This window comes from Nicotiana tabacum, chromosome 1 (assembly GCF_000715075.1).
Source record: "Nicotiana tabacum cultivar K326 chromosome 1, ASM71507v2, whole genome shotgun sequence".
Classification (NCBI taxonomy): Eukaryota; Viridiplantae; Streptophyta; class Magnoliopsida; order Solanales; family Solanaceae; genus Nicotiana; species Nicotiana tabacum.
Window position 1 is genome coordinate 207,006,353 of NC_134080.1, and position 14,931 is coordinate 207,021,283.

General features: G+C 40.4%; 1 protein-coding gene and 1 non-coding gene across 2 annotated transcripts; both read right to left on the reverse strand.

Annotated features, from left to right (window-relative positions):
• Positions 1-884: 884 nt before the first annotated feature.
• On the reverse strand, positions 885-3,824 carry LOC142164699 (uncharacterized). Its single transcript, XM_075223078.1, has 3 exons — positions 3,501-3,824; positions 2,167-2,438; positions 885-1,158 (listed from the first exon to the last, which is right to left on the reverse strand). Exons 1-3 carry the CDS (start codon positions 3,822-3,824, stop codon positions 885-887), a joined length of 870 nt encoding a protein of 289 aa, XP_075079179.1.
• Positions 3,825-11,828: 8,004 nt separating this feature from the next.
• Positions 11,829-11,935, reverse strand: LOC142165275 (small nucleolar RNA R71). Its single transcript, XR_012696137.1, has one exon. It is a non-coding gene; the product is annotated as a small nucleolar RNA R71 (small nucleolar RNA).
• Positions 11,936-14,931: the final 2,996 nt, after the last annotated feature.

Below are 14,931 nucleotides of genomic sequence, written 5' to 3' on the forward strand. Positions count from 1 at the left end.
AGTAGAAAGAGAAAAAGAAAGAAAACTACAACTAGGGCTCATACTTTGTTGAAAATCGTGAGAGAGGGGGTTGGGGGCAAGGGTGCTGGAATTTGGTGTTTTTGAAGGAGTTGGGAGAGTTTGGAAGAGGGGATTTGGGTTTTGTTTAATAGAAGGGGGGGGGGGAATTGTGTCTAAAACAAATAACCAATTAAACTACAAAAATAAAAATAAAAATAAAAATAAAAACTAAAACTAAAAAGAAAAACAAAACGCCTGAAAAGTTCCAGGCAGAATGGTCCGTCCAGACGCGCAAACTTGTGCGCGAAGTTTTGGAGCTCGCGCGGTGCTATTGAGTTCCAGGCAAAATGGTTCGCCCAGGCGCGCGAACTTGTGTGCGAAGTTTTGGAGCTCGCGCGGTGATGTTGAGTTCCAGGCAGAATGGTTCGCCCAGGTGCGCGAAGTGGGCGCGAAGTCGCGCTCCTGGGCGTTTATTTTTGCATTTATTTTCACCTGGTTTGCTTCTAGTTGATGGTCCTTTCACCCGCCCTTTGTCGCTTGCATTTGTTAGTAAGTTAAAGCTCAGACTCAAACACTACTACTATTGTTTGGTTGCCTCCCAACCAGCGCCTTATTTAACGTCGTGGCACGACGGTTACAATATTTCAATGGGTTGCCTCCCATCCAGCGCCTGATTTAACGTCGCGGCACGACTCAACATGTTCTCAAGCATCCTTCAAGTCCACTGAGGTCTTGTGACATGCAAAGTCACCACCCCAGTAATGTTTTATCCGTTGACCGTTCACCAAAAAAGTGCCAGTTGAACTCATATCTCTCAACTCCATGGCTCCATGAGGCTTCACGCTTACCACAACAAAAGGGCCCGACCAACGAGATTTAAGCTTTCAGGGGAAAAGCTTCAACCTCGAATTGAACAACAGAACTTCTTGCCCTGGCTTGAACTCTCGATGTTGAATATGCTTGTCATGCCACCTCTTAGTCTTCTCTTTATACAATTTGGCATTCTCATATGCATGTAATCGAAACTCCTCGAGCTCATCGAGTTGCAGCAACCTCTTCTCTCCAGCTAAGTCCCCATCCATGTTCAGCTTCTTTATTGCCCAATAGTCCTTGTGCTCAAGTTCGACGGGTAAGTGACATGCCTTCCCATACACCAATCTATAAGGAGAAGCACCTATAGGAGTTTTGTATGTTGTTCGATATGCCCACAATGCGTCGTCTAACTTTCTGGTCCAATCTTTTCTATTTGCACTTACTGTTTTCTCAAGAATTTGCTTTACCTCTCTGTTTGAAACCTCCACTTGACCACTCGTCTATGGGTGATAGGCAGTGGAGACCTTATGCTTGACCTCATACTTTGCAAGGACATTGTTTAACAGTTTGTTGCATAAATGCGTACCTCCATCGCTGATAAACACTCTGGGAGTTCCAAAGCGTGTGAAGATATGCTTCTTGACAAAGCTTACCACCACCTTTGCATCATTAGAGGGAAGAGCAATGGCCTCCACCCACTTAGACACATAATCAACTGCCACCAAGATGTATCTATGGTCGTTCGAGTATGGAAAAGGTCCCATGAAGTCAATTCCCCAAACATCAAAAAGCTCCACTACCAGGATGTTTTGCAGCGGCATCTCGTGCTTCTTAGTGATCGTCCTGGTTCTTTGGCACCTGTCACACATTTTAACAAAGGCGTGTGCATCCCTAAACAATTTTGACCAATAGAAAACTGATTGTAGCACTTTTTGGGCGGTCCTGTCTCCACCGTGATGACCTCCGTATGACGAGGCGTGACAACTATGAAGTATGGCACTCATCTCCTCCTCAGGAACACATCTCCGCATCAACTGATCTGCACATAGCCTGTATAAGAATGGCTCATCCCACATGTAGAGCCTCACATCATGTAAGAACCTTCGTCTATTGTCTGGTGTCAATTCTGGTGGTGTCACCCCACTTGCAATAAAGTTCACATAATCTGCATACCATGGGGTTGTGCTTGAGGTGATTGCAAATAACTGCTCATCAGGGAATGTTTCTTTGATTGCACCCCCTTCAACCACATGGTTCCGATTTTCAAACCTGGACAAGTGATCAGCCACTTGGTTCTTTGTTCCTTTGTGATCTCGGATCTCTAAATCAAACTCCTGCAAGAGCAGGACCTACCGAATCAGTCTCGGCTTGGCGTCCTTCTCAAATAGGTATCTAATAGCTGAATGATTTGTGTAGACGATGACTTTGGTCCCCACAAGATATGACCTGAACTTGTCAAATGCCCACACCACTGCAAGCAACTCTTTTTCAGTGACCGTGTAGTTCATCTGAGCTGGATTCAGAGTTTTGCTCGCATAGTAGATGGAGTGGAATATCTTATTTCTCCTTTGCCCCAAGACAGCACCAACAGCCAAGTCGCTTGCATCGCACATCAACTCAAATGGCTGCTACCAATCCGGAGCAATTATGATTGGTGCAGTAACCAACCTTCCTTTCAGCTCCTCGAATGCCTTCAGACAGGCATCATCAAATTTGAAGGCGACATCTTTCTCAAGCAACCTGCACAAGGGAGGAAATTTTCGAGAAATCTTTAATGAAACGACGATAAAAACCTGCATGGCCCAAGAAACTGCGAATGCCTTTGACAGATATCGGTGGAGGCAATTTTTCAATTGCTTCTATCTTTTGGGCATTCACTTGAACGCATATGTGCCATAAGGACACGTAAAAATGGTTTTCTCTTGGTCCTCTGGAGCTATAGCAATCTGATTATACCCCGAGTAACCATCTAAGAAGCAGTAGTACTCCTGGCCAGCTAATCTATCAAGCATTTGGTCAATAATTCCGGGTGGCATTGTTCAATTTTCTATAATCAATGCAAATTCTCCACCCGGTGACAGTTCTTGTTGGTATTAAATCATTATTCTCATTAACTACTACAGTCATCCCCCTTTCTTGGGTACACATTGGACGGGGTTTACCCATTTGCTGTCTGAGATAGGAAATACAATACCTGCATCGAGCCACTTAATCACTTCTTTTCCTACCACCTCTTTCATGATTGGATTGAGTCGGCGTTGTTGCTCTACACTGGGCTTGTGTCCGTCCTCCATGAGGATTTTGTGCATGCATAAGGCTGGACTAATGCCCTTAATGTCAGACATAGTCCACCCAAGTGCTCGCTTGTGCTCACGTAGCACTCTCAATAGCTTTTCTTCCTGCAATTTAGACAAGTCAGACGAGACAATAACAGGTAAAGTGTCAGAGTCACCCAAATAAGCATATTGCAGGTGAGGTGGAAGGGGTTTAAGTTCCAATTTTGGGGCTTCCTCAATTGACGGCTTTGGAGGAGGCCCCTCTGGTCTATTCAAAGGCTCGAAGGGGTGCGTCCCTTGCAGGTACGCACAAGATGTATCAAGGATGTGCATCATCTCCTCAACCTCCTCATCAAACCCCAGGATATCAAGCAATATAAGTGCTTTCTATAGAGAATCTTCTAGATATACACTCGGATAATGAATCTTCTCATTAGCCTCAACAACAGATATCATTGAGAGCTCCTCATAGTGGCAGGGAAGTTGGATTGCTCTGTAGACATTAAAAACTGCTTCCTCGTCATCTACCCTCAAAATCATCTTTCCCTCTCTCACTTTGATAATTGCATTACCAGTAGCTAAGATAGGTCGCCCCAATATGATTGGAACCAGTTCGTCAGCCTCATAATCGAGGATAATGAAATCAGCAGGGAAGATGAATTTCCCAATCTGCAGCAACACATCTTCAATCACCCCTTCAGGGTGTGCTATCGATCTGTCAGCCAGCTGTAACATCACAGTAGTGGACCTTGGAGACGATTTTCTTCAATCACCTTTTAGACGATTTTCTTGAGGGAAGTGAGTCTAGAGAAAACAACAAAAAGATTTTTTAATTTTTTCTTAGGTAGTGTAGCAATTCCCCCTTGGTTTTTCTTTAAGCCGCGGTTCTTTTCCAAGGGTTTAGCTTGAACCGGGCATAGGTAGTTTTTATTTTTGTTTTCTTTTTGATTTGTAGATTAGGGTAATGGACTACGAGTTATAAAATTGAAAGAGAACCCATAGCGTTGACACACCTGAACACAATAGACCCTAGAGTGTAACGGTTAGTCCTAATTGTTGAATCTCACTTAAAGTGCCTTAATTTGTATGTTTGTTATTGAATTGAATGCTCGTAATGGAGTGTCTTGATGAGCTGATCTAGAATGAGTTTTATGCCATGTGTGGTGAGTTTTATGTAGTCCATGTATTGTACTGGTGTCTAAAACTTGCCCGGTATGTGAGTTGAAGCGAAATTTTAGGTGATGCTCGGTTTGAAAAATAATGTTAGGCTTTCTTTGACCTTTTTGAGCTTAATTGCTTATCACAAATAAAATTTGTCCCTAGTTAACCCTTTTGAGCCTTTAGACTTTTGTTTGGCACCCGCATTACAAGCCTATACCCTTTTGTTCGTAATTGACATTGTTTTGATCCTTTTACCTCTTAAAGCAATTCAATTGTGAGAGGAGCGCTAAAAGAAGTAAGAAGAAAATAAGTGTGAAGTGGCTTTTGAGTGGAACCAATAAAAGGATGAAAGGTGCACTTATGTTGTAAACGAATACACCACTAGCAGAAATTGAGTGACAAGAAGAATAAAAAAAAGAGAGATGATTACATTGTGTCTTGTTCCAGCTAGTGGGAATGAATTAATAGAGTGCTTAAAGAAGAAGGGAGTATTTGTGGGATGATATTGTGTGTGAATGAGAAGTGGGTTGAAGAATTTGCGCTAAAAATTGCTCATGTGATGTGTTAAAGTGCTTAGGGGTTGAGTCACTATTCCTAAATACATCCTACTCGTCCCTTAGCCCACATTACAACCATGAAAAAGTCCTAATTAATTTTGGATCGAGCTAGCCTACATTAGTAGAGATTTACATTAAGGGCAAGCTTATGGTACCAATTGCATGCATGTGACCTCTTTTGTGAGAGTGAGTGATTTTCTTGATATATGTGAGTATATGAATTGAATGTGGTGGATTGAACTCAATTTTTGTTGATGTAATTGTGAGGGCATATGATTCGTGATGGAAAAGCAAGTCTTGACTTCTGTGTAGAGTACTTTGAGGAAGTGTGAATATTTCATGGCACTTGAGAGTCGACTTTGAGGCTAGGATTGTTCACTGCTAGGCGTAATACATGTACATTGTTCTAGGTGTAATGTGTTAAGGGAAATGGTTGAGTGAAGGATTCTCTAGAGAGTATAGTTGATTGCTCGAGGACTAGCAATGAATTAAGTGTGGGGTGTTGATAATAGGTGAAATCTAGGTGATTTAGCTATTGTTTATGCTTCCGCTTGATTATAGTCCAATGACATATTATGGTTAATTGATGAAAAATAGGCTTTAATTGTGATATGTATACATTGCAGGACGAGGAGCATGTATAATGCTTTCAAGAGGATATTGGAATGATTTATGAGCAAGAACAACCCCTGGGAGTTGAGTGCGCGCAAGGACGAGATGAAAAAATGGACGAAATCAAGCTTCAGGTGCGCGAAGAAACGCGCGAAGGCGCGCAGGAGTTCGCGCGTAAGAAAGGCCGAGGCAGAATCATGCGCGAAGAAACGCGCGAAGTTATGTACGAGCTCGCACGTGTCCGGTCCGAAAAAACGTTATTTAGCGGTAAAATTGGAAATATGGAGAGAAACCCACTTAACCTATATAAAGTCAAGCTCGCCCAAGGTTAAATCATCAGGGGTTTTCATAGTTTAGTGCAAGAAATAGAGAGGCAAGAGGCAAGGAGGAGTTTTGACCATCAAGTTCTTCTTTTCTTCTCTTGTTTTTACTATTTTGTGATGAAATTGAACTTATTTGGGATGAACACTAGTATGAGTGGCTAAGACCCATTGTTCTGGGGTCATGGGTAAAACATGAATGTTCTTGTTTGGAGTTTAATTTGACAAAGTGAGTTTATCATATTGGGTTGTTTATTTAATTCTGCATTCAATTATTTTGCTGAGTAGCTAACAGTGAAATACTATCTACGAATCTTTAGTTGAACTCGAAAGTGGGAACTTTAGATTGCATATAGAATTAAATAGAGCAAGTTCTTGAACCCGGGTCTCGGGGAACGGATTCATAATTGGGATAGACATATACCCAATTGCCTTGCTTGGTTGAAATACAGGAATTGTAAATGCGTTCTTGTTAATCTTAATTCCATAGACATATAGGCATTGAGTTGACTTGAATAGGCGAGTAAGAACTCGACAGATTCTTATGAGTAATATCAACCCTGTCAATCAATAACCCAGATAAATTGATTAGTCATTCTAAGCCAAGAACACAACACAATTGTTAACTATGCCCGTGACCCTGGAATATCCTATCCTACTGTTTGTTACTCGAAATTGCTATTCGTTTGGTTACTTGCTTTAGTTAGATTAATTCTTTATAGTTTAAGCAGTAAAACAATTACATCTCTCTTTTGTGAACAATCTCTTGGGTAGAGACAGAAATTGGGTTTGAATCAGTCAACAGTTAATCAAAAGTCTTCGTGGGAACGATACTCTACTCACTACTCTATTACTTGACGATTATGTGCACTTGTGTGAGTGTTTTTGGTCGCAACAAGTTTTTGGCGCCGTTGCCGGGGACTTAGAAATTAGCTACTTGACTGAATTGAGCTTTTATTATTTATTTATTCGAGTTTTAACTCTCAGTTCACTTTGTTTGTGCTAATACAAGAGTTTCTATTGAATGCGAAGAAGTAGAAGCGCAAACAATCTCCTTCCTCTCGATCCCGAAATTGAACGAACACTTCACAGATTGAGGAGGGAGGTGGACGCTAGAACCAGAATTGAAAGAGAGTTGGACATCGTAGTTCAACCACAGCCAATTGAGATGGCAGGTAATGAGGAACGCGTGGTGATTGAAGCCGCAAGGCCCAGTCTGGCTAATATGACTCAGGCTATTGTGAAGCCTGACATCACTGGGCACTTTGAGCTGAAACAATACATGGTGCAGCTGATCCAATCCACAGGGCTGTTTGTGAGTTTACCTCATGAAGACCCGCAGAGGCACATTCAGAATTTCTTGGAAATTACATATACCTACAACTATCCGAACGTTTCCAAGGACTACGTTGTGAGCACGTGATTTTTGCCCTACAAGAACTACTCCCACAAAATTCAAAATAATGTTGCTTGTGATTTATTTGTATTTGTCTGTACATGTTTATTCTATTTATACTACTGAAAAATACAAAAATATATGTGTTGCATTTGCATTTACAATTTAGGATTAATTAACCAGTGATTTGTTTTACGAAAATGAAAATCATAAAAAATAATGTACTTTGCATTTTTAGCATTTAATGTGGAATTGTGTGATTTTATTGTTAATTGGCATTTAATTATATGTGATAAATGTTATTAGAAGATAATTAGTATTTTTAATAAGTTAACTTGGTTTATAATTTTAGAAAATAATTTAGAAAGCAAAATGAATGAAAAGAACAAAAAACTAGGAAGGAAAATCGGATTGGGCTCAAATCCCTGGCCCAATGGCATGTCCCAAACCCGGTCCAGGCAGCTCCTCTCACAGGATGGTGAAACGACGTAGTATAGGGACCAAACTACGTCGTTTCAATGGCAAAAATCTCAGCCATTCAACCAAGCCACATCCAACGGTCACAGATCAATACCCGTATCCAAGATCCGAACCCGACCCGTTTACCCCGAACCAAACCCGCCTCAGTACTTAACCAAAACGACCCCGTTTGACCCCCTAACCTAATCTGGATCGTCGATCTTCACTGATCCAACGGACCACATTAATCACCCCATTTCAATATACTAAACCCCAAATCAGAGACCCTAACCCTTTCATTCCATCTCTAAGCTTTAGAGACCAAATAGACCCTCCGGCTCTTACCACCATGCTCCTCCCACCGGAAATCGCCTCACGGCGGTTCCGGTGGTCCAAACGACCCCATCTTTTCACCACTGATTCCCCTCGACCTCCCCATTCCGAATCCCTAACTCTTATACCTCGAATCCCAGTCGTGTGCTTCGAATATTAGATCGAAAATCAGGCTGGAACCCTATGTCGTCCAATGGCCTCCAATTTCACACCACAGCTTCCCCAAGACTTCCTCGTTCCAGTCCCATACTCATTTTCCTTCGAATTAAGCCCAAGCGTTTCCAATATTCATTCGAAGGTCCAAACCCTAGTGCCGCCACAAGATTCTCTGGTGGCGGCGCCACCTCCCAAGCCATCCCTAACTAACACCCAGTAACCTCCTTGACTCCCTCACCCCAAATCCCATACTCATTTCCCTTCGAAATTGGTCGAATTTCAAATCAGAGTTAAATCGTGAGTTTGACAAACCCTAAAAGAACCGAGCCAGGGGATCGATACAGTAGAAAACTGAGGTTGTAATCGACCTTAGTCATGTGATCTCAGTCGAGAACACTCGATTAAGGTCCGTTTTGGCTTCAAACCTCAAGTCGAAGTTTCGATTGGAACGGATTGGATTTTAGCCTGTGGTTTCTGAGGTATTTCTCCTCTTTTCCTTTTTCCTTTTTGATTGTTGTTTGTGTTTGCCTAATTTCATTGCTGTGATTGTCAATTACTTCTTCCCCTCTTTCGAACCTTTTTCCGATCCAAATTTTCATCACTGTATTAATTGGATTTTCTAGTTAATTGGATTTGTCTGAAATCGCTCGAACCCCTATCTGTTTGTTTTCCCTCTGGATTAGTTTCTTCTTTACATTGTTGAGTATCTCAGTTTAGGCAAGTTCAGTGAGTGATTGTATAAAACTGTGATCGTTTGATATTACTGTTGGTTCAAATTGTCTTATTATGTTATGTTTGATTCTTTCCTCTCCGTTGCCAATCAGTTTTGTTGCATATGAATTTGTCATATTACAATATTTCATCATTTTGCCTAAGTTTGATTTAGAATTGTGAATGCAGTCAGTTAATCCCATGTACATGTGCATCTTAGCAGCTTTGCACAGTCTGCTATTTGATCTAATCTGAGTTCGAAGTTCGAACTGTTAGGTGAATTGAATTAAATTGGTTATAGCTGTTGTAGTTTGCTGATTAATTAGGAATCAGTTTAGTTATCTGATTAAGGATTGGTTATAGCTGATGAGGTAAAAGGGATTGGGTAGGACAGTAATTTCAGGGACTTTAGGAGGGTATTTTGGGATTTAAAAGGTTTGAAAATGGTTTAAGTTGAATGGTCTGACGGTAGGGTACTAAAGTACCATTAAACTAATGAATTGTTTAGTAATAGTGGGGAACAAAACATAATAGCATGGGGAGACCTAATGGGGATTTAATTAAAGTATGCACTACCCATAACCATTGAATAAAATAAAGAAAAGACCAGGGTTAATGGGGGACAAAACAGACCCTAGTGGAGTTCTAGAGAATATCATGAGAAAAAATGCTTGATTAATGGGTCTAAGTGCTCCTTAGAGCTGTAAAAGGGGCTGAGGTTTTGGTATAAAGAGGGTCTAGACAGAGTTAAAGAGGGGGACTGGAATTAAGAGGAAGAGGTTAGAGTCAAAAACACATAGAAAAAAAAAAGACGATCAGTCCTCTTAGATTCTGCATTTGGTTCTTCTTTAATCAGTGAAAACAGCATTGAGAGAGAGTGGGGGGAGAGTTCGAGTAAGGAATCAGCTTTGAGAACTTAAACTCACACACAGAGTGAGGGAAGACAATCTGAAAAGAGAGAGTTAAAGGAGAGGAAGAGAGTTTAAGAGCTGGGGAAAGGGTAACAAGATACAGATACAACTATTGTTTCATGGCATTTTGAGTGAACTTTTAGTTTTCTTTTCAATTCTTGAAATACTTTATAGAGTAGGTTGAGACTAGAAAATGGATTACGCTTGATACTGTTGTGTGATTAGAGGGGTTTTGAGTTTGTTTGGGTATTTGCTGTGATTGTTGTTTCACACTTCATTCCTACTGTGTTCAAGTGTGTTTTGGGCTGAACTGGTTGTGTTCGTGGCTGTTCGAACTCCAAATCTGCTGTTATACCTGATGTTTGCTACTACTGACTGCTCCTTCTTCATTGTTGTAAATCCCAGGTACACATTCTCGAGATCGATTTGATGTAGCTTTTGAATTGGATTGCTGAAATAAAAGGCTCACCTATTCACCTCTTGAAGTGCGCGCGTTTAAGTTGTTGTACTAGAATAGATACTAGATGATTAGTAATTGTTTAGGTTTACTTCTGATTTGTGTTGTATAATTGGACTGACCGAACCATTAATTTGTAATGAACCGTACTGGAATGATGAATTATTAAGCGTGGGTATATTCATATTGAACCGTTAGCTGTGTATGTTTGTGTACTTAGAAATGCATATGAGTTTTTTAGTTAAGTACTAACTAAACTGAATAGTTCCTATTAGTTTTAGTTAATTTCTTGTGTTTCATAAATCCGTCTAAAAAATGTCTCAAGTTGTGATTAAGTAGGGCTGTGCTGGACTGCTTAGAACTGATTTGAATTCCAGTAGGGTGAGGTCTCAGCATGACAATTAGTTGTTTGCCTTTTGAACATTCGGATTGCATAAGTGTCCTCTCAGACAATTTTGGGCATCAATTAGCAGAACATAAGCGTTAACCACACAATTCAAAAATGGTTGTAGCATATTGATTAAATTCAATTTTGATTCTATCATCAATATTACATCTTGCTTCAATTCAACCTTTGATTCTGGGCTCAAAAGTGAGACCCAGACAGCTTTGGTTCAGTTGCACAACTAAACTTGAATAATGTCTCTTGGGCCTGGTTTCCGCAACAACAAAGCCCAAACTGTCCAATTCTTCATGTTTTGAACAACTTGCTAAGCATGCTTCGACTTTACTTCGTAAGTTACTGGGCTTGAATTGATTTGAAAGTGAATCATAAGGATTTGGCCTTTTATCAATGTTAATCAATTAGGACTTTTTTTTATTAGAGACAAAAATAGAAAATCATAGTCACTTTAGGATTGCCTTTTAAATAATAAAATGAGACGAGCCTCGCCCAAAGAAAAATGTAACTTTGCGGGGCCCTCAATAAATGGTTAAAATAAAACATTTAGAATTCGAGACGGGCTATTTAGTGAATTTTACGGCCTTCCCCAAAATAATAACGCGTTAGTCTCTTTAGGCGCGTATTTTAATAACATTACCTCCCTAAACTCGGGTGCACATTTATATGACCCAAATCCAAATCTCAACGGAGTCGAGATGTGTCAACAACCACGGGTGCATTGATGTGACGTGGTTCGAGACGCGTTTTTACGACGTTGCAATTCTCTATAATAAAAAGCGGTAAACAGTTAAAATTTGCACATATGTTCAACATGTATTGAAATCAGATAAATAAGTCGAATATGACAGTCGAGCGACTGTACTAGAACCACGAAACTCGGGAATTCCTAACACCTTCTTCCGGGTTAACAGAATTCCTTATTCGGATTTCTGGTTCGTGGACTGTAATACAGAGTCAATCCTTTCCTCGATTCGGGATTCAACCGGTGACTTAGGACACCATAAATATTCCAAGTGGCGACTCTGAATCTTTAAATAAAATCCCGTTTCGATTGTCCTTTAATTGGAAAAACTTCCCCCTTTGCGCCCCTGCGGGCGCGGGTAAAAAGGAGGTGTGACATATGTCAGGCTAACACTTTTCCCCTTTTCACTGATTGGGGAAGCTAAGGAGTGGTTGAATAAAGAGCCAGCAAATTCAATCCACACTTGGGATGATCTGGCGAGGAAATTCTTAATCAAGTTTTCCCTCACTAAGAAAACAAAGGTATTGAGGAGTCAAATTCTTGGGTTTGAACAACGAGCTGGCGAGACACCACATCAAGCATGGGAAAGGTACAAGAAGATGCTCAGAGACTGTCCTCATCATTGCCAGACGGATGAGGTATTAGGTCACACTTTTGTAGATGGGTTAGATGATGCTTCAAAGATGAATCTTGATTCAGCTTGTGGGGGTAGTTGCATGGCCAGACCGTATAGTGAAATCCAAATCTTGCTGAATTACTTCACTGCTAATGATAATAACTGGCAAGGTGAGGGTGATTCACGAAAGGCAGTTAAGCAAAAAATCAGCTGGGTTACTTGAGTTAGACGAAGTGTCAGCCGTGAGAGCCGATATTGCAAAGCTTTAAGTATCAGTGGCACTCTTTTGTCACACAATACTCCAAATGCTAACCTCCACTTCATCCATCCTACCCCGATACGGTGTGTAACATCCTCGTCGATCTCCCATCCCCCTTGGATAACCGACCCAAGGTACTTGAAGCCGTCTCTACTCGGGATGACCTGTGATTCAAGCCTCACATCCACGCCCACTTCCCTCTGCTCAGCGCTGAACTTACAATCTAGGTATTCCGTCTTTGTCCTGCTAAGCTTGAAACCCTTAGATTCAAGAGCTTATCTCCAAACCTCCAGCCTCTCGTTAACACCAGTTCGCGACTCATCAATCAAAACTATGTCATCGGCGAATAGCATGCACCAAGCAGGTACTGCATCAAAAATTCAAGCTCAAGGATTTAGATGAACTTAAATATTTTCTGGGCATTGAGGTCTTAAGGTCTAAGTCTGGTGTCATTCCAAATCAGAGAAAGTATGTTCTTGAGCTTATTTTTGAAATGGGACAGCCAAACCTGTTGTTACTCCCATGGAAACAAACTTGAAAAGTTAATGTATGTCACAATCACCAGGCCATACGTTAGTTATGCCTTCCAAAACTTGAGTCAGTTTATGCAAAGACCAAAAGGGACACACTAGGAAGCTGCATGTAGGGTGGTCAGGTATTTGAAAATGCTCCAAACCAACGAGTTTGGCTGAAAGCAGATCCTGTACCTGAATTGAGTTGTTGGTGTGATTCTGATTGGGCAGCCTGTTCCAAAACAAAAGGTCCGTTACAGGGTGTGTGATCAAATTTGGTAATTCCCTAATTTCTTGGAAATCGAAAAAATAACAAACAGTATTTAGTAGTTCAGCTGAAGCTGAATATAGAAGCATGGCTTCAGCTGTAGCAGAGGTCACTTGGTTAAATGGCATGTTCAAGGAGTTAGTGGTTGACATTAAGGTTCCTATTACTGCGCAAAGTGACAGCAAATTTGCTATGCAAATAGCAGCTAATCATATCTTCTATTAGCGCACCAAACACATAGAAATTGACTGTCACTTTATTCGAGATAAGATCAAGGATGGCATGGTCAAGACGGTGTACGTGAACACTAAGGATCAGCTGGCAAATTTGGTCACTAAGGGATTGAGTCAAACTCAACCTCTATACCTTCTAGGCAAGCTTGGTGTGCTTAGCATCCTGCACCCTGTAGCTTGAGGGAGAATATTGTGAGCTTTGGTCTCATATAGAGTGTATATGTGGCAATGCTTCATTGGTGGTGACTAATTCTTATGTGACAAGACATGTATAAGTTAGTTAGTTGGTTTAGTCAATTTGTTAGAAAGAAAGTTAGCTTAGCTTTTGTATATAAGCTCTTAGTTGTGTATAATCAAGTTGGTGGTTATCATATTCATCTCACACATTCCTTCCTCATTTCTCTTCTTCTAGAAGCTTCCGCCATTAGAGAGCTTTGAAGCTCATACTCTTGCTCACTGATTGTCGTATATTTTAGCAAATGTCTTATAAAATAGAACTGCAATAGTTATACTTATACATTAAGAAGTGCAACACTGACTTTAAATTCTGAATTTGTTTCGCGACATGAGTGTACCAAATTTAGTCAAATAAAGCAAAACGAAGCTAACCCGAAGGACTGAGGGAGAAGTAGGAGGCCAGGGTGTCCAAGCGAATCAGAAGGATGCTGAAGAAGGAATCTATTCCGGTAAGACAGATCCGAGGGATCAACTGAAGTATTGCCGGCGGTGGTGGCGGCGGCAGAGGAGACGGTATCGGCTAGGAGACGAGGGAGATGCTCAGCGGCGACAGGATCATCGAACAGGTCTTCGCCGAACAAAAGATCTGTAGGGTCGAAACGGAGCGGAGTTTCGACGTGAAGAGAAGGTCGACATAGTCTCATGACCCTAAAGGCCAGAGAATGTGGACCTTGCGTACTGCTCATCTTCATCTAGATGTCGATTCGTTGTGGCTTCTGTGAATTCTTTTTCCTCTCTCGAATGATTTCTGAAGGCAATTTTCCTTCGAGGAAGGAAAGGGGGAGCATAAAGGATTACAAAATTGGAGTATCAAATATAAAGGGAAAATACTTTTTTTTGGGAAGTAATTTTGGAGAATCGGAAAAAAATATCTTCAATTCGAAATCACTTTTTTGAAAAGCACATTTGACAAAATACAATTAGAAATTATTTTTAAAAGTTTGACCAAATATTAATTAATGTTGAAAAGTACTTTTCAATAAAAATTTGAATGAACTATCAAAATCTAGAGAAATATAAAAACTTACGTCTGATCCGTGAATTCACCAAACCAATAAATTTCCTAATATATGGCATTTTATGGATAAAAGTGAATTCTATGTAAATTCGTAATATTGTTGAAAAAATGTAGCTCAAAGTAACAATATAAAACAAGAAGATAAGTAGAATAAGAGAAGAAGAGATAACTTTCTTATTTCATCAAGTGTTCAAGTGTGTTCTATCTCACATTTCATGCCTCTATTTATACTATTACATATGAAGGTTACAAAATGATTGTCTTAAACATGGCATTAACAATTGAGATCATGGAGAGGGGTTATGGAGGTGTGGGAGTTACAATCATAATGGTGATGAGTAGTGGGAGGTTATTTACATCATGGGTGAAAGTAGTGGGAGTAGTGGACATGCACATTTACTAAATATTTTATAACACTCCCCCTTGGATGTCCTAAAAAATAGATAATATGCCTCGTTAAAACCTTACTAAGAAAAAATCC